Here is a 20944-nt window from a genome sequence, read left to right as displayed (position 1 = left end):
TTACAGAGCCTCTACCTTCAAAGTTTCCATTAACAGGTGCAATCTAACATCGTATCAAAATTAACTCTATAGTAACACTTTTATTAGCAAGCTTTCAAGTAACACAAAGCAGCAACACTGGTGCCAGCTATCTGAAAGCTCATATGGCTTTTAAGAAAAACAGATAATCAACTACCAAAAATAATCTAAATGTAAAAAACTATCAGTTGTCAAATTCTATTAACTTTCAGCTTAATATTAACTCATTTGTATCAAAGAAGGTTTCAAAAGATAGATGTAAAAATCATTATTCTTACTGTGCTAGTTTCAGGTTGAAAAACAGCCAAAGTAAAGTCAAGGTTAAAAAACTGAAGAAATTCTGCAACAAGACTAGCCACTAAACGACCTATAAAGATCAAGAAAAAGGTAAGTGAGCAAATCTTTAAAAACTGAATTTTTTTAATTAACATTATGAAATAGATACACTAAATTAATGGAAGAAAGGTTTCTACATTTTTTAAGTTACAAATTTCCTCTTTGAATAATATGATTAAGTAATGAAAATCTCAATCTCCTAATTTTTTCACTGGGATCATCAGTCTGTAACTAACTGTAAGACAATCATCTCATAGATTTCAGTGTTTCACTTTTTAATGGTTAATATTGGCTTTCTGTAGTAAAACTGGCTCTAAGCAACAACATCCCAAGTCCAAAAATATGTAATAGCAACACAATTGTTGTACAATAAAATATTATTTTAAAATGAGGACCTATAACAATTGAAGACATAAAAAAATTCCCTGAAATTCCTGATTTCTCCCAAATGGTATCAAGATTCAAAAATTCAGAGACAGATAAACAAGAACAAACTGAACCTCTTACCGTCTTTGGTATTTAAAAACTTTTTCAGGCTCTCATTGACTAAAGGAGTTTTGTTCTGTTAAAAAAAAAAAAATTTAAGTGTCATGTGTTTACCCTAAAAACAACTATAAAATATAAAGTTCAACGTTTTCATCGATAAAATTATGGTTTTACAAAATCCATTCTATAACTGTTAATTACTACAGGACTTACTTTGTGCTATTTAGTAATTTCTCAAAGTTAATATAACAAAACCATATATGAAGATTTGTATTTATTTTTAATTTTTAAATGTGTGAAATACAATTAAATGTCAACAACTGTTCATTATTTCAAATATATGAAGTTTGATAAAAATTTTGTCATCTCAGATATGTACCATTTATAGCATACTTACTATGAACAGGAATTTAATTATACACTTGTAATTCCCAGTTTATCCATGAAATGTGAGATGATCTTATGTGGCCCATAGGCCAACTTATTTTTGTAATTATACATTTATTTGAATAAGTATGGAAAAAATACTCCTAGACCATCAAGCCTGTGATTGTTGCTGAGAACAGGCTACAGTAGGTAGCACATGGGTAAGCTTCCTTAAGACCACATTAATTGCTGCTACAGTGGCAGCCTCATACACTGCTGATGGGAATGCAAAATGGCATAATGAGTTTGGACAGCAATTTGGTAGTGTTTCCTAAAAGTCACAAATATTCCTAGCATGTGACCTAGTCACTTCACCCCTACATATTTTCTCAAGAGAAATCACAGATCCAAGCAAAGACTTGTATGTGACTGTTCACAGAAACCTTATTTGTAATACTCAAAAACTGGAAACAGCCTAAATGTCTGTCAGCAGGTAATGGCTAAACTGTCATATCTATACAATGTATTAATGAAATGATTTATTAATACATACCACAATATGAATGAATTTCAAATGCATTATGTTGAAGAAACAGACCAAAAAAAAAGAGTACCTACTATACGATTCCATTTATATAATTCTTAAAAAGGTTTGGGGTGGGGGAGAGGGTTACAAAAGGGGCACAAGGAAAACTTTTGAAGGTCAAAAGTTTGAAGGATATGTGCAGTACCTTGATTGTGGTGATCATTTCACAGCTGCATAAATTAACTATTAAAAAATCAAACTGTACATATTTACTTTAGCTTTACTATAGGTCAATTTTACCTCAATAAAGTTGTTAAAATAAAAGACAAGGAGAGGAGAGATCCTCAAGGTAGTTGGTAGGCTGGTTCAGGGAATTCTAAGATATTGAGTCAACTGAAATATTTAAAGAGAATGGAGGGACAAGATCAGATGTGTACTATAAACAGCCAATCTAGGAGCAATGTGGAAAAAGGACTTCAGGGAGATGGTGAGGGACACCACGGAAAGGGAGACTGGCAAGTAGGAAGGGGATAAAGCAATCTAGAAAAGAAAAACAAGCACAAAGGAGGCAGCAGAGCACTCCCTTGGGGACACTTCAGATACACACCTGACAGACACAGAGCCAGATGATGACTGAGCAGGTGGAAAGAAGAGCAAGGCCTAAGAAACGCTTAGATTTCTTGCCAGATAAATGATGGTCCCATTAAGGGCATAATATAGTGGGCAGTTTAACATACAGGTCTGAAGCTCAGGAGAGAAATATGCATGAAAGTTACAGGGCTGGAGTTACTGGGTGAATAAGGTCAGTCTGTGAGACAGTACAGAATGACAACTGTGGATAAGTCTCAGTCAGCTGTACAGGAAAAAGATCATGCTGAAGAAACCAAGGAGTGGTCAAAACCAGGTTGTGAAGGAAAAAAAACACAGTGGTATTAAAAGCAGAATGTGAATAAAGGAAAACAGTTTACTCCTAATAGTTATTCAAACATGTTTTCAAGCTCAAAAGAAAAGCCACCAGAAAAGGAAGGGGTCAAAGATACAGTAAATAATTAAAGACTTGAAAGTATACACAAGACAGTGATTATTCTTGGACAGGACAGAGCCTCTTCTTCTAAAGCAGTAAGGAAAGAGGTACAGATAAATACAGACACAGGCAAGCCTTTTCACAGGTGAGCAATAGATCGAGGGATAGGAGAGGAGTCCATGAAGTTAGGATCTAACGGCTTCTACCTTCCCTGTGGAGGAAGCAACAAGACCATGTGTTCAGAGAGAAGAAGCAAGGGTGACACAGAAAGCTACTGCACAGCTAGGGTGAAGAAGAGAGCTGCTGGGGCTGCTCAGGACCTAACCAGGTTGGTACCTGCCAATTTGCAACATCAGCAATCCACATGATCGACTGACTCTTCTCCAGGAGCACATATGTGCAAAGTGGGAAGAGAGTTAGTTTGCTGCGTTAAATGGCCATTGAGATTTCTTCCAGACCACGTATGACTGACTGTAAGGCAAGGTAATTAGGGGTCCAGACCCATAGGGTCCAGAGCAAAATGCCGCCAAGAGAAGACTGACGCCTGCACAGACATGGAAAGGGCAAAGAACTGCAGATTTTGATGAAATTAGAGATTAGGTATACAGGTCTAAAGAAGTGAGAGGCCAGGAGACTGATTTGTCATACAGCAAGAGTTTAAGACTTTGATGATGGTTCTATTCTTGTTGAAAAATTCCAGAATATTTACTCAGGATGGTTGGTGGGACTCGGAAAAAGTTAAATTACCCACTTAAATATAGAGAAGTGGTTGCACTTTTAAAATAATCACTGTCTTTTTCGTTGTCAAAATAATTGAGTGGTCAGATAATTTTGGGAAAAGTTGCATACTATATACCCCGTTTCATAGGGATTAATAACATATTAGCTTACTAAAGGATCTGAGTGAACCTGCACTTAACACATTGACAATGGAAGCATTTCTTCAAGAAACTCCTGTGACCTTTTGTTTCAGATTAAGCAGTAGTATGAGTTACTGTGGTACCTTAAGATTACACCCAAATTCAAAAGCTACACGAAAAAAGAATAATTTTGGCTCTCTCTCAATAGTAATATAATCCTTAACAGTTCAAAATTATCCCTAGCTATACGTTACTATAAACTATTTTTAAGACGGTTTTTAATGAATCCGAAATTAAGTATTAACGAATACAGCCATGTTAAAATCTGGAAACTTCATACCTCTACTTTTTCTTGCTCCTCTAGTGCTAAAAACACAGCTGCTCGGAGTTCAGCCTTAAAAAAAAAAAGTTAAGAAACAAGAAATTGTCATTTCAAGACAATTTTCACAACAGGCTCACATTTAGCCAGCAACAAACACGAGCAAGCCAACGAGCTGGGCGGGCAGGTGCAAAGGCCAGAAACGCCTTCGGAAACGTTCTCAGTCACACAAGCTCTCCGACCCCCAGGCTTCGGCTGGACGCGCTGCTTTCCCGCCGCGGATCCTGCCCGAGCCTGAGGAAGAGACGCTGGGGCCGCGCTCCAGGGCCCAGCTGCGGGCCGCCCGTGTGGCCCCAGGCCCCGCGGTCCCGCCCCCACGGAACGCGGCAGGGGACGGGCCAAGGCGCCCCCAGTCCGCGGTGCCCTCCCGGACCACACAAGCGAAAGAACCGACCCCCTCTGTGGGGCGGGCAGAACGGAGGCCATGCCGGGGCGCGCCCCCAGTGCCCGCCGGCCCCGGCCCCTCGCCAGGGAGGCGGCCTCCTCGCCGCGACCGCTGTGACGCCCGCTGTCCAGGCAGGCCCTGCGGATCCGCCAGGCCCGGCCCCAGCCTCCGGCCTCACCTTGATGCGGTTCAGGACCCCGCTGTTCTCCAGCGTCTGCACCAGCAGGTCCCGCAGCTCCGTGTCCTCCTCGGCCACCACTGCGGCCGCCGTCGCCGCCATCTTGCTTCTCCAAGACAACCGCCGAAGCCGCGCTAACGGCCAACGGCCGCAGCAGGGTCCGCTCCGCGCGCGGGCTACGCGGCTGACGCAGCCAAAGCCCCGCCCCCGCGCCCAGCGCGCTGGCCCTGCCTCCTGGCGTCGGGAGGCGGGGCATAGAGACCTCGGGGTTGACTCTGGGCACCCAGCCTTGGGGAGCACCGGACCACTGAGCGCCGAAACTTAGGGTCGGCGCTGCGGGGCGCGGGTGGGCACGCAAGGGGCGGGGCGTCGAGGCGTGGGGGCGGGGCATCGGCGGGGCATCGGCGGGGCCTCCAGCCGGCAACCCGTTGGCTGCCGTCGCCTGAGGCGCGAGCTTTGAAGCCGGCGAGCGGTGAGGAGGAGGCGCCCTCGCGTGTGGAGAGCCGACTCCGCCTGGACTCCACCGCCCACGGCCGCATCCCATCGCCGCACAAGATCGCCGGAGTCATATTATCGACGTAATTAAAGCCCACTAGCCTAAAGCCGGGTGGACTGCGGTAAGGAGGACCCGAGACCGAACCTGCAGGCCCGGGGGCGCCGGGGAAGGGACTCCCGAGAGGTCGCGAGGGGCGGAAGGCCCTGCAGGTTGTCACCCAGAAATAACGTTCTGAGGCCCCCCAGCCAGGCGAACGGACCCTGCCCGGCCACGGCCTCCGAGGCTAACCGGAAAGGTGCCAGGCCGAGGGGCAGGGGCGGGATGGCCCCAGGAAGAGCCGAGGGCCGAGGAGGGCGTTGGGTGGGCTCCCCGCTGCCAGAGCTGGGGCCGCAGTCTCCACTCCCTCCTGCCCCGCGGTCCTCCGCCGACAGCCAGGCGCCGGCGGAGAGTCCCGCACCCCTCCCGGGCCCTGGAAGCCGCGTCCCGCCGGAGCTGACGCGCCCTCTTGGTACCCATCCGGCCGCCTGGGCTGCCCCGCGCCCCTCGCCTTGGCGAAACTAGCTCCCCGGACCGAGCCCTGCCTTGGAGAGTGTAGGTGCGCAAGGGCAGCCGAGCTGTCGGTCGCGGGGTTTCGGGGTGCGCCACTGTATGGCGGCGTAAGCCGAGAAGTGTCCGAGGCCGGGCTCCAGCAATTGAGAGGCTGATTTGGCCACGGTGAAGGACGCGCCCGGAGGAAGGAAACGGGAATCAGAAACGGGCAGTGGCCGCGCCTTTCCCGAGGACGGCGTCGAGGGCTTCAGCGCCTCAGGGTGGGCGGGAGGGGAAGGCCGTGCGCGCGTGGCCGGCGGAAAGGAGCAGCAGCCACGGCCTTAGGGAAGCCACGGGAAGACGGGCGGCTGCGCTGCGATGCGCGACCCTCTCCCTGAAGCCCTCGGCTCAGGCGCCAAAGGAAAGGCTCCCTCGGGCAGGACTCAGCTTTCAGCTTAAGTTTTTTTCCTTTGGCCGAGTCAATTGCGGTGCCGAGTTGTATTTTCCTTTCAGAGGTGTGTCCAAGAACCATTCTTAGGAGACGCCTGCCCGCCGCTTTGGGATAGGGCCTGGCTGCCCATACTGGCTTCCAAACGCCTCTGTGTGTTCCTGTATGTGGGTGTGCACGCACCTGTCGCATGTGTACACACAGATCACAGGGTGTCCACGCTGGCTTCCAAATGCGTCTCTGTGTTCCTGTCTGTGAGTGTGCACGCACCTGTCGCATGTGTACACACAGATCACAGGGCGTCCACGCTGGCTTCCAAATGTGGCTGTGTTCCTGTATGTGGGTGTGTACGCACGTGTCACGTGTTCCCACAGATCACAGGGCATCCACACTGCCTTCCAAATGGGTCTCCATGTTCATGTCAGTGGGTGTGCACGCACGTGTCACATGTGTATGCACAGATCACAGGGCGTCCACACTAGCTTCCAAATGCGTCTCCGTGTTCTTGTCAGTGGGTGTGTACACGTGTAACATGTGTACACACAGATCACAGGACATCCACACCGGCTTCCAAATGTGTCTCTGTGTTCCTGTCTGTGGGTGTGCATACACATGTCATATGTGTACTTACAGATCATGAGGCGTCCACACTGGCTTCCAAACGTGTCTCTGTGTTCCTGTATGTGGGTGTGTATGCATGTGTCTCATGTGTACACACAGATGACAAGGCATCCACAGTGACTTCCAAATGCATCTCTGCGTTTCTGTCTGTAGGTGCGTACGCCCATGTCACATGTGTACACACAGATCACAGGGCATCCACACTGGCTTTCAAATGTGTCTCTGTGTTCTTGTCAGTGGGTGTGGATGCACGTGTCACGTGTACACACAGATCACAGGGCACCCACACTGGCTTCCAAATGGGTCTCTGTTCTTGTCAGTGGGTGTGCACGCTTGTGTCATGTGTGTACACACAGATTACAGGGCGTCCACACTGCCTTCCAAACACGTCTCTGTGTTCCTGTATGTGCGTGTGTACGCATGTGTCACGTGTACACACAGATCACAGGGCGTACATTGGCTTCCAAATATGTCTCTGTGCTCCTGTATGTGGGTGTGCATGCACGTGTCACATGTGTATGCACAGATCACAGGGCATCCACGCTGGCTTCCAAACACATCTCTGTGTTTCTGTCTGTGAGTGTGTATGCAGGTGTCGAATGTGTATGCACAGATCACAGGGTGTCCACACTGGCTTCCAAACACGTCTCTGTGTTCCTGTATGTGTGTGTGTATGCACTTGTCACGTGTACACACAGATCACAGGGCATCCACACTGGCTTCCAAACATGTCTCTGTGTTTCTGTCTGTGGGTATGTACACACATATCACATGTGGAAGAGGTGGGAAGAGGCGGGAAGAGGTAAGGGTCATGAAGGTGCAGTGCACTATTGTACTGTTTGCGCTTTGTATGTGTTTGGTTAGTTTTGCAAGAACATGTTGGTGAAGGAGAGAGAACCCCAAACAACTGATTAGCAGTGCTACTGAAACTCAGATATACACCGGAATGACAAGGAAACATCTATGAAAAAAAGCAGATTCTGGAACTCCATCCCCCTGAGATTGTCACTCATGGGGTCTGCAGGAAGTTTCAGGAATCTGCATTTTCTTCTAATAAATGTGGTCCACAGGTTGTAATTTGAGATACAAATAGAATATATAAAGTAAAAAAGGAAAATTTGAAGTTTCCTGCCTAGCCCAACTCTTCTGCTCACTGGTAGTGTCTGTTAAATTGGAAACATATCTCTTTCCAGACATATTAATACCTTTTATACAGTTGACTCTTGAACAACATTAGTTTGAACTGCTTGGGTACACTTATATGTGGATTTTTTTCAGTAAATGGAATATTTTTGGCGATGGCAACAATTTTGTGAAAAACCTCACAGATGAATCGCTTAGCCAAGAAATATGGAAAAAAAAAAAGAAAAGAAAAAGCTAGATATGTCATGAATGCATAAAATATATGTAGATACTAGGCTATTTTATTATTTACTATCATAAAATATATACAAGCCTGTTATAAAAAGTTAAAATTTATCAAAACTTACACATACAAACGGACAGTTACATGGCACCCATTAGGTTCAAGAGAAGTGTAAACAGTTGTAAAGATGCAATATTAAATAATAACTGCATCAAATTTACTGTAGTACATGGTGTACTACTGTAATGATTTTGTAGCCACCTCCTGTTGCTATTGCAGTGAGCTTCAGTGTTGCTGGTATTGGCTAAAAATTCCAAGTAACATTCATCTCTGAGTGAGCAGTTGATCTCTCCAGTACATTGCATATCACAGTAAAAGGTAAGCTCTTGAGGTTCTCACATATTTCTCGTTGTGTTTAGTGCAGTACTGTAAACCTTCAGTAACACCATGGGACCCTTACGAAGTGCCACTAGTGGTGCTTGAAATGCTCCCAAGAATCAGAGAAAAGTTAATGACATTACAGAAAAAGTTGAATTGCTTGCTATGTATTGTAGATTGAGGTCTGCAGCTAAGGTCACCTGCCATTTTAAGATAAATGAATCCAGTATAAGGACTGTGGTATAAAAACAAAAGGAAGTTTATGAAGCCGTCACTGCAGCTCCACCAACAAGCATGAAAACCTTGCACTTTTTGGGAAATACCTTTTTATCTCATATTGCAAATGCAGCTTTTTGTGGGTGCAGGATTGCTATAAGAAAGGCATACCTATATAATCTAATATTCAAGAAAAAGTGAAGTCATTATCTGACAAAGCAAAAGGAAGATGAAGGATGGTATGATAATTTTAAAAAGAGGTTTGGCTTTCAAAAAATGTCAAGATAACAGGAGAAGCAGCTTCTGCTGACCCAGATGCAGCCGACGAGTTCCCAGACACCATTAAGAAAATTATTGAGGACAAAAGGCCAGGCTTGGTGACTCACGCCTGTAATCCCAGCACTTTGGAAGGCTGAGGTGGGTGGATTGCTTGAAGCCAGGAGTTTGAGACCAGCCTGGCCAACATGGCAAAACCCTGTCTCTTCTAAAAATACAAAATTTAGCCAGATGTGGTGGTGCACGTCTGTAATCCCAGCTACTGAGGAGGCTAAGGCATGAGAATCGCTTGAACCCGGGAGGCAGAGGTTACAGTGAGATTGCACCACTGCACTCCAGCCTGGGAGACAGAATGAGACTCTCTCAAAAAAAAATAAATAAAAAATAAAAATAAAAAATAGAGAAAATCACTGAGGAGAAAAGATATCTGCCTGAACAGGTTTTTAAGGCAAACAAAAGTGCCCTATTGTGGGGGAAAATAGTGCCACAGAGGACATTTATTAGGAAGAGAAGTGAACATCAGGATCCAAGGCAGGAAGGGATGGGCTAACTGTACTGTTTTGTGTAAATGCAGCCAGATTTATGATCAGGACTACCCTTATCTATAAAATTGAGCCTTGAAGGGAAAAGAAACACCGCCTGCCACTCTTTTGGTTGTACGGCAAGATGGCTGAGCAGCAACTCTTTTTCTGGATCAGTTATATAAATGCTTTGTTTCTAATGTCAGGAAGTACCTTGCCAGTAAGGGATTGCCTTTAATGTTCTTTTGATATTGGACAATGCCCCTGGCCACCCAGAGCCCCATGAGTTCAATACAAACACATTGAAATGGTCTACATGCCCCTAAACACAACACCTCTAATTCAACCTCTAGAAAAAGGAGTCATAAGGACTTTAAGGATCATTACGCACAGTACTCTGTGGAAGAGAACCCCAATTGAGAGAATATCATGAATGTCTGAAAGGATTACACCGTTGAAGATGCCATTGTTGTTTCAGAAAAAACCATGAAAAGCCATCAAGCCCAAACAAATTCCTGCTGGAGGAAACTCCAGATGTTTTGCATCACTTCACAGGATTTATGACAGAGCCAATCAAGGAAATCATGAAAGAGATTGCGGATATGGCAAAAAAAGGTTTCAAGATACGAATCTTGGAGAAATTCAAGAGCTAAGAGACACCACACCCGAGGAATTAACAGAAGACCACTTAATGGAGATGACTCCTTCTGAACCCAGTGCCAGACGATGAGGAAGAAGACGAAGCAGTGCCAGAAAACAAATTGACATTAGACAATCTGGCAGAAGGGTTCCACTTATTCAATATGGCTTTTGACTTCTCTTATAACATGGACTTTTCTATGAAACAGGCACTGAATCTAAAGCAAATGGTGGAAGAAGAGTTGGTGCTAAATGGAAACATGTTTAGAGAAATGGAAAAGCAAAAAAGTCAGACAAATTATGACATATCTCCATCAGTTTACACTTATTGTGCCTCCCTCTCCTGCCTCCTCTTCCACCTCTTCTACTTCTGCCACCCCTGAGACAGCAAGGCCAACCCCTCCTTCTCAGCCTATTCAAGGTGAAAATTATGAGGACGGAGACATTTATGATGATTCACTTACACTTAATGGATAGTAAATGTATTTTCTCCTCATGATTTCCTTAAAACGTTTTCTTTAGCTTACTTTAATATAAGAATACAGTATATAACACATGTAACATACAAAATTGCCGGGTGCGGTGGCTCACATCTGTAATCCCAGCACTTTGGGAGGCTGAGGCAGACGAATCACTTGAGACGAGGGGTTTGAGACCAGCCTGGCCAACATGGCGAAACCCCATCCCTATTAAAAATATAAAAATTAGCCAGACGTGATGGTGCGTGCCTGTAATCGCAGCTACTTGGGAGGCTGAGGCAGGAGAATCTCTTGGACCCAGGAGGCGGAGGTTGCAGTGAGCCAAGATTGCACCACTGCACGCCTGCCTGGGTGACAGAGCAAGACTCCGTCTCAAAAAAAAAAAGTGATAATTGTTTATGTTGTTGGTAAGACTTCCGATCAACAGTAGGCTGTTAGTACAGTTTTGGGGGATGGAATTTTGACTGTGAGGGTCTGTGCCCCTAACTTCATGTTGCTTAAGGGTCAACTGTACATAGATGTGTTACATACACACACATACTTCCTCCCCCTTGTAATTTGGATCCTATGCCTATTATCTTTTAGTTTACTAACTTGACTTAAGAAGTCCTGATCATTTTTTGATGTTCATGCGTACTGTATAGATCCTACCTCATTTGATTCCTGCAAAATATTTGTTAAGGGTGTTCTAAAAGTTACTTTTTGTAGTTAAGCTACACTTTATTTCCATTTGTTTGTTATGGAAATAATGCATAATAATCGTTAAAAATCCAAACAAAAGGGAGGAACATATTAAAAGAAAAGTGAAGGTCTCCCCCCTACTCTTCCTACCTACCCACCTACCTTATCTGTTACCATATCCTAGACCCAACTGCAATTAACAATTTCTGGCTTTAGTTCTTCTGGTTCTTTTCATTATAACCTTAAATACTGTACATATACATCTTGACTCACCAGCTGAAAATCCTTCAAAGGGACAAAAACTTATTCTTAACTCCTAATTTAAAAAATTGTATTACTTTTAGTTTTGCTAGAAGCTTTCATGACTTTAGGTTGTTTACCTAAATCATTATTTATAAATTTTACACACTGTGTATTGGCTCCCTACTAGGAGAGGTGAGGAATTGGTACATTCTTACTTTCTCTTGTCTTTTCTCCTCCCCCTCCTAATTTTGTCAGTTTCATTCTCATTTTTAGTCTGTCAAGAATTTGCATTCTTTTTGTAAATAAAATTACAAACATCCCTTGTTATCCATGGGGGATTGGTTCCAGGACCTCTCGTATACAACAAAATCCACACATACTCAAGTCCCACAGTTGGCCCTGTGGAACCTGTGGATATGACCATTGGCATTCCAAGAATACTGTATTTTCCACCTACTCTTGGTTTCAGTTGTGGAACCCACTGATATGGAGGGCCAACTGTATATATTGAAAAAAATTTGCATATAAGTAGACCCACACTGGTTCAGACCCCTGTTGTTCAGGGTCAGCTCTATATCTTTCCAACTTTGTGCATTGATTGAAAAACCAACAACAGCATAATATTAGGGCTATAACAGATCGGTTAGGCCAAGCCCATATGCCCCTGAACAGAACGTTCTGCACATTGGGCCAACTTCCAACTGCCAGCACCTGAAGTTATTTGCATTATCAGCTTTCTTTGTCCACCACAGCCTGCTCTGCCTGCATTTTGGGAAGACATAAAGTGCCAAGGAATTAACATACCCTGCGAGTATGCTCAATTGAAGGCAATGGATAGAAAAAGACCCCCAACTCCTTCACCCCTAGAGTTCAGGGAGGTAAATCCAAGGTGTGTGCTAAGGAGGTGACACAATGTCAGACACACACCTGTTATGAGAATTTCCTGATTGAATAAGAAAGAGGCATTCCAGGCAGAAGTAACTGAACATACAAGAGTGCAAGACCAAGAGGCTAAGGCAGATTGCTCTGTGCAAGAAGTGGGAGGTAGTGTGGCGTGGCTGGAGATGAAGAAATGACTGGATTGGGAAGGACTTTATCCACCAATCTAATGAATTTGACTTTCATCCTGAAGGTATGAAATAGCGTGCTAAACAAGTTTAAAAGCAGTATGTCATTAGCCTATTTGTATTTAGAAAGAGCACTCCAGAAGCAAGGAGGGGACAGGTGAATTGGATGTACTGACACTGGAACAAGGAAATTATTCCAATAGTCCAGGAAAGAATTAAGAAGGACATCAACTAAAATTGCACAAGTGAACATGGAAAAAAGAGGATGCATTTGAGAAATATAAATATTGGCCGGGGCAGTGGCTCACACCTGTAATCCCAACACTTTGGGAGGCTGAGGTGGGCAGATTGCTTGAACTCAGGAGTTTGAAACTAGCCTGGGTAACATGGTAAAACCCCTCTCTACAAAAAATACAAAATTAGCCAAGCGTGATGGCGTGGCCTGTAGTCCCAGCTACTCAGGAGGCTGAGGTGGGAGGATCACTTGAGCCTGGGAGGTTGAGGCTGCAGTGAGCCATGATCTCGCCACTGCACTCCCACCTGGGAGATAGAGTGAGACCCTGTCTAAAAAAAAAAAAAACAAAGAAATATAAATATTGTATTAGGGTTTACCAAAGAAACAGAACCAATACGATATATGTATGTGTATGGGTATATATATAAGGAGATTCATATAAGGAATTGACTCACAAGATCACTGAGGCTGGCAAGTCTACAGGATGAGCCAGCAAGCTGGAGACCCCGGAGAACTGATGGCATAGTTCCTGTCCAGAGGCTAGCAGGCTTGAAATCCAGGAAGAGTCAATGTTTCAGTCTGAGTCTGAAGGCAGGAAACAAGCTGATGTCCCAATCAAAAGACCAGAAGGCAGGAGAGATTCTTTCTTACTCAGGGAGGATCAGTTTTTTTGTTTTATTCAGGCCTCCAACTGATTGGATGAGACTCACTGGTATGTTAGGGAGATCAATTTGCTTTACTCAGGCTATCCATTTAAATGTTAATCTCATCCCAAAACACCCTCACACACACACCCAGGATAATGTTTCAGCAAGTATCTGGGCACTCTATGGCCCAGTCAAGTTGACACATAAAATTAATCACAAATATGTTCCAGTAACTTAGTTTTTAAATAACTAGATTGTTATGAGAATAAACTCAGGACAGGATAAGGGAAATGCTTTCTGGCTTTCCACTTGCATATTCTTGGAATGTCACTTTTTCTTAAATGTTAAAAATTGAAGGCCGGGCATGGTGGCTCATGCCTGTAATCCCAGCACTTTGGGAGGCTGAAGCAGGTGGATCACGAGGTCAGGAGTTCCAGACCAGCCTGACCATCATGGTGAAACCCCGTCTTTACTAAAAATACAAAAAATTAGTTGGGTGTGGTGGCGCGTGCCTATAATCCCAACTAGTCAGGAGGCTGAGGCAGGAGAATCACTTGAAACCTGGGATTCGGAGGTTGCAGTGAGCCAAGATCACGCCACCGCACTGCAGCCTGGGCAACAAGAATGAGACTTCATCTCAAAAAAAAAAAAAAAAAGAAGAAGAAAATGTGTCTTTAATCATCGAGATAGTCTTTCAGTCTGCACTCAGTAATATTAACGCTTTCTCATTGAAGTCATCTATCCTGTTCCCATAAAGATTAGGATAGTTTAGGTAGTGGTGGTGAATAAATAAGGTTCTCAATGGCCTATTAGTTTTTTTTAATGTTCAAAAGACAGTAGCATGTTGTGAAAAGAGATGAATTCCACATTTCTTTTGGTACAGTACAACTTACTGAAATTGCTTTCTTATTTCAACAAGGATTTACCAGGTTGTGTGTAGTGGTTAAAATCATGGACTTTAGAGCCACATTACATGGGTTCAAATCCACTTACTAGTTATGTTAACCGTAGCAAGTTAGCTAATGTCTCTCTGCCTCAGTTTTCTGTTTGTAAATTAGGATGAAAATCTCTGTAGATGTGAATATGTATAGCTAGATAGTAGATTGTATTCAAAATCTCAATCGTAACATCATAAAAATATTAACTATTATTAGTTGTTTTGAATATACAACCTAATTTCATTTTCTCCATAATCTGAGCATGTTGAGTTATTTTTAAACAACTCCATTTAACAGATAAGACAGTGTTCCAATAAGCTAGGTAGTATGCCCACAGACACACAGGTAGCAGCTGAGATGAACCACCCAAGTCTATTTGGTTTTCAACTCATGCTCTTTTCATGATATTTTGCTTTCTCTCCATATTTATAGAATTTAATTTAATTGACTAGAATTAAATAAACTAAGAGAAAATGATTGAATGAAGAGATGCAGAAGGCAAGAGATAGCAAAGGTCATTCTGGGCTGGGCATGGTGGCTCACACTTGTAATCCCAGCACTTTGGGAAGCCTAGGCGGGTGGATCACCTGAGGTCGGGAGTTCGAGACCACCCTGGCCAACACGGTGAAACCCCCGTCTCTGCTAAAAGTACAAAAATTAGCGGGGTGTGGTGGCAGGCACCTGTAATCCCAGCTACTTGGGAGGCTGAGGCAGGATAATCGCTTGAACTGGGGAGGTGGAGGTTGCAGTGAGCCGAGATGCGCCATTACACTCCAGCCTGGGCCGTTAAGAGCGAAACTCCGTCTCAAAGCAAAAAAAAGAAAAGCTACCTTACCAAAAACAGTCAAAACGATGGCCACCAGGGGGCAGTGTGCAGCAGGACAACGGGCAGAGAAGGTGGCTTTTTAAATTATTTTTCACTGTCTGCTGAGACAAAGATGTTACACCAGAATATGCCACCCTAACATACGCTTCTTTGGCATAAGGATTATTTTGAGCTGAAGATGATTGAGAAGAAACAAATAAAAGAAAAACTCTGCCTTCCCCTTCTTTGCCTAAAGGCAGGACATGGTAGTTAATGATCGACTGCTGACCTAATCAGTTATGTTACCTATAGATTACAGACATTTTATAGAAAAAGAAAAACACTGTGAAAATCACTGTCCTGTTCTGTTCCACTCTAATTACCGGTGCATGCAGCCCCCAGTCACATACCCACTGCTTGCTCAATCGATCACGACACTCTCATGTGGACCCCCTTAGAGTTGTAAGCCCTTAAGAGGGACAGGAATTGCTCACTTGGGGAGCTCGGTTTTTGGAGATGTGAGTCTGCCGATGCTCCCAGCTGAATAAAGCCCTTCCTTCTACAACTCGGTGTCTGAGGGGTTTTGTCTGCGGCTCGTCATGCTACAAACCTGTCTTTGGCCAGTCTAATTTACAGGACCTCAGCCAGAGAACTAAGATGGGTAGAGGCAATACAGGAGATAGAAATAATTTAGGTAGGTAGATAGGGTGAAAGAGTCCCTGGCAAAAGCTTTCCTTCTGACAAAAACCAGCTCAGAAGTTGCTTCCATTCTAACCACAGGCAGTTCAAATAAATCACTTCTCTTTTAACAAAGAGCAGCCTGGAAGATTGGACTGTGTAATGTAGATAAACATCTCCGGCACAGAGGGAGAGTTTCTTGGGTAATCACCAAACTTACATAAATGGGTCCCAGTAAAAACAGTAGGCTTTAATGAGCACATTCCTTTCCCCGTTTTTGGACAGGGACACACTAAGGTTAGCTAGAAGCTTGCATGGTGGGGTGGGGGGGAATGCCTGCAGCTGCAAGGAGGTAGCCGGGACAAGGCATGGAAACTCCCCCTCTTCTTGTTAGCACACGCAAGGTGGAAGGAGATGGGCAGTGTGGAGTAGCCCAAGCTAAGAGCCTGCCTGCATGAGAAAAGAATGGGGTGGGGGCTGCCAGAGATTCCACTCTATACAGATGACACACCTGGTCCTAACCAGGTTTTCATGCCCTATGTAGGTAAGATACCCACTCCCTACTAGCTCATTTATAAAAACCCTTACATTTTACTGCAGCACAGCAACCCATTTGGGACCTCTCTCTGTGAGAGAGAGCTGTCCTTTTCCTTTTGCCTATTAAACTTCTCTAACTTCACCCTTTGTGTGTCTGCATTCTTGATTTCTGTGGCCATGAGACAAAAAACCTCAGCTGATATCCCAGACAACGAGGCTGCTTTAGAGGGAAAATGGATAGCTAGTATTATCAGTTAACTGGCTATGTTAATTGATACCTTCAAATTAGATGTTTTAAAATAAATGCTGAGAACAATATGAAAGTGTTTTCTTCTACTAATTCTCTCAGGATTTTGTTATTTATTTAGCTTTACAATGCCTGGCCCCCTTTATAAATGTAATTATTGTTTTGCTAAGTGCATGTATACAAAAAATTCATTGGTTCAAAAGCCATAGGCCTGGTACCATAGCCATATATGGTACGTTCAAACCTTGGAAATGCACATTCTCCATGTGTCGGAAGCTCTGTACTGCTCCTTCTTGAAGAACTACTTTGATTTGTGGTTAACTCACTCTTTAGACTCACTATTTTAACTCCCATTACTTCAATATCTGACATTCAGGCTCAGAATCTGGCCAGTATATCAGGGCTGGAATTAATTGATTAACACCATTAGATGGAAGTACTATTTAAATTCCAAAAATGGTTATAAATTCATTCTCTAAAATGTGTGTGAAATAGAATATTGGACTGATTTAATAGATAACTCTAAGAGCACAAAAGGATTAAACACACACACAAGACAAAGTTTGGGATATACCCATTGGAAAAACCCTTGGTCTCTTTAAATTTTTTTTCATATGTATGTATATTGCACATATTGCCAACCTCTTTACCTCTTTTTCCTTTTTTTTTTTTTTGAGAAGGAGTCTTGCTCTGTCACCCAGGCTGGAGCACAGTAGTGCAAACACGGCTCACTGCAGCCTTGAACTCCTGGGCTTAAGCGACCTTCCCACCTTAGCCACTGTGACCAGCCTTCTTTTCCCTTTTGACTTTGTTATATCACACTGACTCTAGAACTGTATCGGGGACATCTGACAAGGTCTGGAGACATTTTGATTGTGGGTAGGGGGAGGGACACTCTGCTACGGGCATCTAGTTGGCAGAGCCCGGAGATACTGCTATATACCCTACACTGTCCAGAACAGCCCCTACAGCCAGGAATTATCAGGCCCAAACAAAATACCAAGTTAGTTTTTAATTTCAAAGTTTACGTGTAACATTATTTTTTAGATATAAAAAATATTCACACATTAATTTGATCACAAGAAATTTTAAAGAAATTTAAAATATTTTCAGAAAAGGCTACTTCAAGGTGTCATGATAGCTTTGGACCAAACATTAATGTTCTATATGACTTTGGGCAAGTCAGTCATGTTTATTAGACTTAATAACCCAGGTAACGTTAGCTGTTGGAGGGTTTTTTAAAAAACGTTTTATTTTGAAAAAACTTCAAACTTACAGGAAAAATGGCAAGAATACTACAAAGACCTATTTATTCAGATACACCAGTTGTCACAGTTTTGCCATATTAACTTTATCTATTGATCAATTTCTCTTTCAGTCTATTGACCTATCTATCTTGAACTATTTGGGATTAAGTTGTAGACATCAGATCCCCTTACCCTTAAATACTTTACCACGTCTTCCTAAGAATAAGACCATTACTCCACACATTACACTTATCTAAATCAGGAGACAGCATTGTTATAATACCGTTGCCAAGTGGCAAGCTGGTGCACTGTCCAGACAGGGAGAGAGGGAGAGAGGACCTGATTTGTAACATTTGCCAGTTCCCATGTGTGATGGTTTAGTTTGGTTCATAACTACCATAGCCCTTGTTACGGTCTTTTATTAAAATGTGGGGTGTGTTAGGCCGCAGGGGCAGGCCTCAAGAAACAGAATCTCTCTCCTGCCCTCCTTTCACCTGCCCCAAGGCAGGATTCCATCTTCTCCCACCTTTCCAACTGTGCGTCTTAAGACTTTTCAGAGAGGGTCCTGCCGTACACACTGGGGGAAGGAATGCTGACGTCATGAAGCTTCCATGAAAACTCAAGAGGACTGAGTTCAGAGAGCTTCCGGATAGCTGAAAGCATGGAGGTTCCTGGTTCCTGGTTCCTGGAGGGTGGCGCCCCAAGCATGGAAGCTCTGAGCCCCTTCCTCTGCACCTCATCTCTTCATCTGTATCCTTTGTAATATCCTTTATTGTAAAACAGCAAATGTGTTTCCCTGAGTTCTGTGAGCCACTCCAGCAAATCAATCAAACCCAAAGAGGGGGTCGTGGGAACCCCAACTTGAAGCTCAATCAGAAGTTCCCGAGGCCCAGATTTGCAACTGATATCTGGGGGTGAGGGCAGTCTTGGGGTCTGAGCCCTCCATCTGTGGGATCTGATGCTACTTCCAGATAGATAGTGAAGGAACTGGGTGGAGGTCCCAGCTTGTGTCTGCCTCTTGGTTGTGGGGAGAAGTTCCCACACATATGGTCACAGGAGTCTTCTGTGTTGATGATTGCTGTTGTGAGCAGAGGAAAAACACAGTTTGAGAGAGTTTTCCCAAAATACCATGGTAAGTGGCTCATGATGGCTGATTTCAGGTTATCAACAGCTTAACAACCAGCTCAAAACATGCTTTGCTGTTTAACAAGCAACTCTCAGGGAATCAGTGAACTGGTGAGCACAAAGCTACTGTTAACGAATCCACGGTTCATGTGCAAAAGTTACCAACTGCTCCAATAATGTCCTTAATAGTCATGTTTTTTTCCAAGTTCTTGATTCAGTCTGTATCATCATTTGTCACATCTCTTTAGTATCCTTTAACCTGGAGTGGTTCCAGCCTGTTTTTGTCTACTGGAGCATTGCTGTTCTTAAAAGAGTACAGGTCAGGTGTTTTGTAGAATGCCTTTCAGTTAGGGTTTACCCAGTGTCTTCTCTGGATTAGATTTACATTATGCATTTTTGGCAGGAATACCACATACATGATGTTTACTTGGATAAGAAGCCCGTGATGTTGGTTTGTCCCATTATTGGTGATACCAATTTTGGCCACTTGGTTAAGTGGCATGTGTGAGGTTTTTTCATCGTACAACTGTTATTTCCTCTTTGTAATTAATATGAGACACTTTGAGACTACGCGAATATCCTCTCCCTCATCAAACTTTTCTCCACCAACTTTAGCATCTGGTAGCCACCCTCCAAAATGGCCCCAGTGATCCCATCTCCTAATAAGTACATGTCTGTGTGGTCCTCTCCCACACTGGATAGGAATGGCTTACGTAACCAATAGGATGTTGAGGATGTGATGCAGTCTGACTTTTGAGGCTAAGTTGTAAAGAAAGACACTGTGTCTTCCTCCTTGTTGTCTTGGAGCGCTTGCTCTGGAGAAGCCAGAGGTCATGTCGTAAGGATACTCAAGTCGCCATTTGGAGAGGTGCATATGGTGAAGAAATGAGGCCTTCTGCCGATGGCCATGTAAGTGAGCCACCGTGGAGGTACTCCCATAACCCTGACCAAGCCCTCAGATTACTGCAGCCTCAGCTAGCATCTGGACTGCAATCTCATGAGTAGGCCCAAGCCAGAATCACCCAGAAAAGCCATTCCCAACTTCCTGTCCCACAAAAACTGTCCAAAAATAAATAATAAATAGCCACTAAGTTTTGGAGTAATTTGTGGCATGGCAGTAGGTAACTAATATAGCATCCATTGAAAACTTTTTTCTTGGCTGGGCACCGTGGCTCATGCTTGTAATCCCAGCACTTTGGGAGGCCAAGGTGGGTGGATCACCCGAGGTCAGGAGTTAGAGACTAGCCCAGCCAGCATGGCAAAAACCTGTCTCTATTAGAAATACAAAATTAGCCGGGCTTGGTGGTGCACACCAGTAATCCCAGCTACTCGGGGGACTGAGGCAGGAGAATCGCTTGAACCTGGGAGGCAGAGGTTGCAGTGAGCTGAGATCACGTCACTGCACTCCAGCCTGGGCGACAGAGCAAGACTCTATCTCAAAAAAAAAAAAAAAAAAAAATTTTTTTCTTCAATCAGTTACTAATAAGATGGCTGCAAAATAGTAAGGTTTCATTGTTTTGTTTTACTTCATCATAACATCTACATTTATTAGTTGGCATCTACTCTAAACAAGAGCTTTTCCTTCTTGTTTTATTTATTTATTTACATCAGTTTGGTGTATAGACTCCTATTTTACTCAGTGAGTTATAATCCATTATTTTTATTGTTTATTTTGCTGCTCAGATTGTCCCAGCCCTGGCTGGTGTCCTTCTGACTCCTGTGTCCTTTTACAGAGTCCCGTGGTCTTTCCTCTCCCAGCTCTGGAGCCAGCCATTTCTCCACGGATCTCTATTTCCTTTTAGTGGAGAATGGTATTCAGAAACCAAACTTACTGTCTATAAATACTATTCTGTACATTCTGTTGAAAGTTTAAAAGTGTTGCTTTTTATATTTGAATCCTTAATCTCCCTGGAATTTAGTGTATGGAGTGAGGGAGGTATCAAATTTCATCTTTTCCCACATACATAA

General features: G+C 43.7%; 2 protein-coding genes across 3 annotated transcripts in view; one reads left to right on the top strand and one right to left on the bottom strand.

The window, feature by feature from the left end:
- Positions 1-17877, bottom strand: part of CEP43 (centrosomal protein 43) — a 56106-nt gene extending 38229 nt beyond the window's left edge. Inside the window, exons 1-5 of one of the 2 annotated variants that reach the window (XM_054490540.2) lie at positions 6301-17877; positions 4559-6213; positions 3957-4010; positions 862-916; positions 297-385 (exon numbers count right to left, since the gene is read on the bottom strand). In XM_054490540.2, the coding sequence (XP_054346515.1) occupies positions 297-385; positions 862-916; positions 3957-4010; positions 4559-4660 (300 nt within the window). In that variant the 5' untranslated portion in view covers positions 4661-6213; positions 6301-17877. Of the gene's footprint in view, positions 1-296; positions 386-861; positions 917-3956; positions 4011-4558; positions 6214-6300 lie in introns of those variants that run through there. The other variant, XM_054490544.2, reaches the window with a different exon arrangement.
- The window catches only part of RNASET2 (ribonuclease T2), a 73065-nt gene continuing 57150 nt past the window's right edge, over positions 5030-20944 (top strand). Inside the window, exon 1 of the mRNA XM_054490547.2 lies at positions 5030-5175. The gene's annotated coding sequence lies outside the window, so the exon portion shown is untranslated. The remainder of the gene's footprint in view (positions 5176-20944) is intronic.

The sequence above is a fragment of the Pongo pygmaeus genome, chromosome 5 (assembly GCF_028885625.2).
Source record: "Pongo pygmaeus isolate AG05252 chromosome 5, NHGRI_mPonPyg2-v2.0_pri, whole genome shotgun sequence".
Lineage (NCBI taxonomy): Eukaryota > Metazoa > Chordata > Mammalia > Primates > Hominidae > Pongo > Pongo pygmaeus.
Note: the sequence above shows the minus strand (reverse complement) of the source record. Positions and strands in the feature narration are given on the sequence as shown.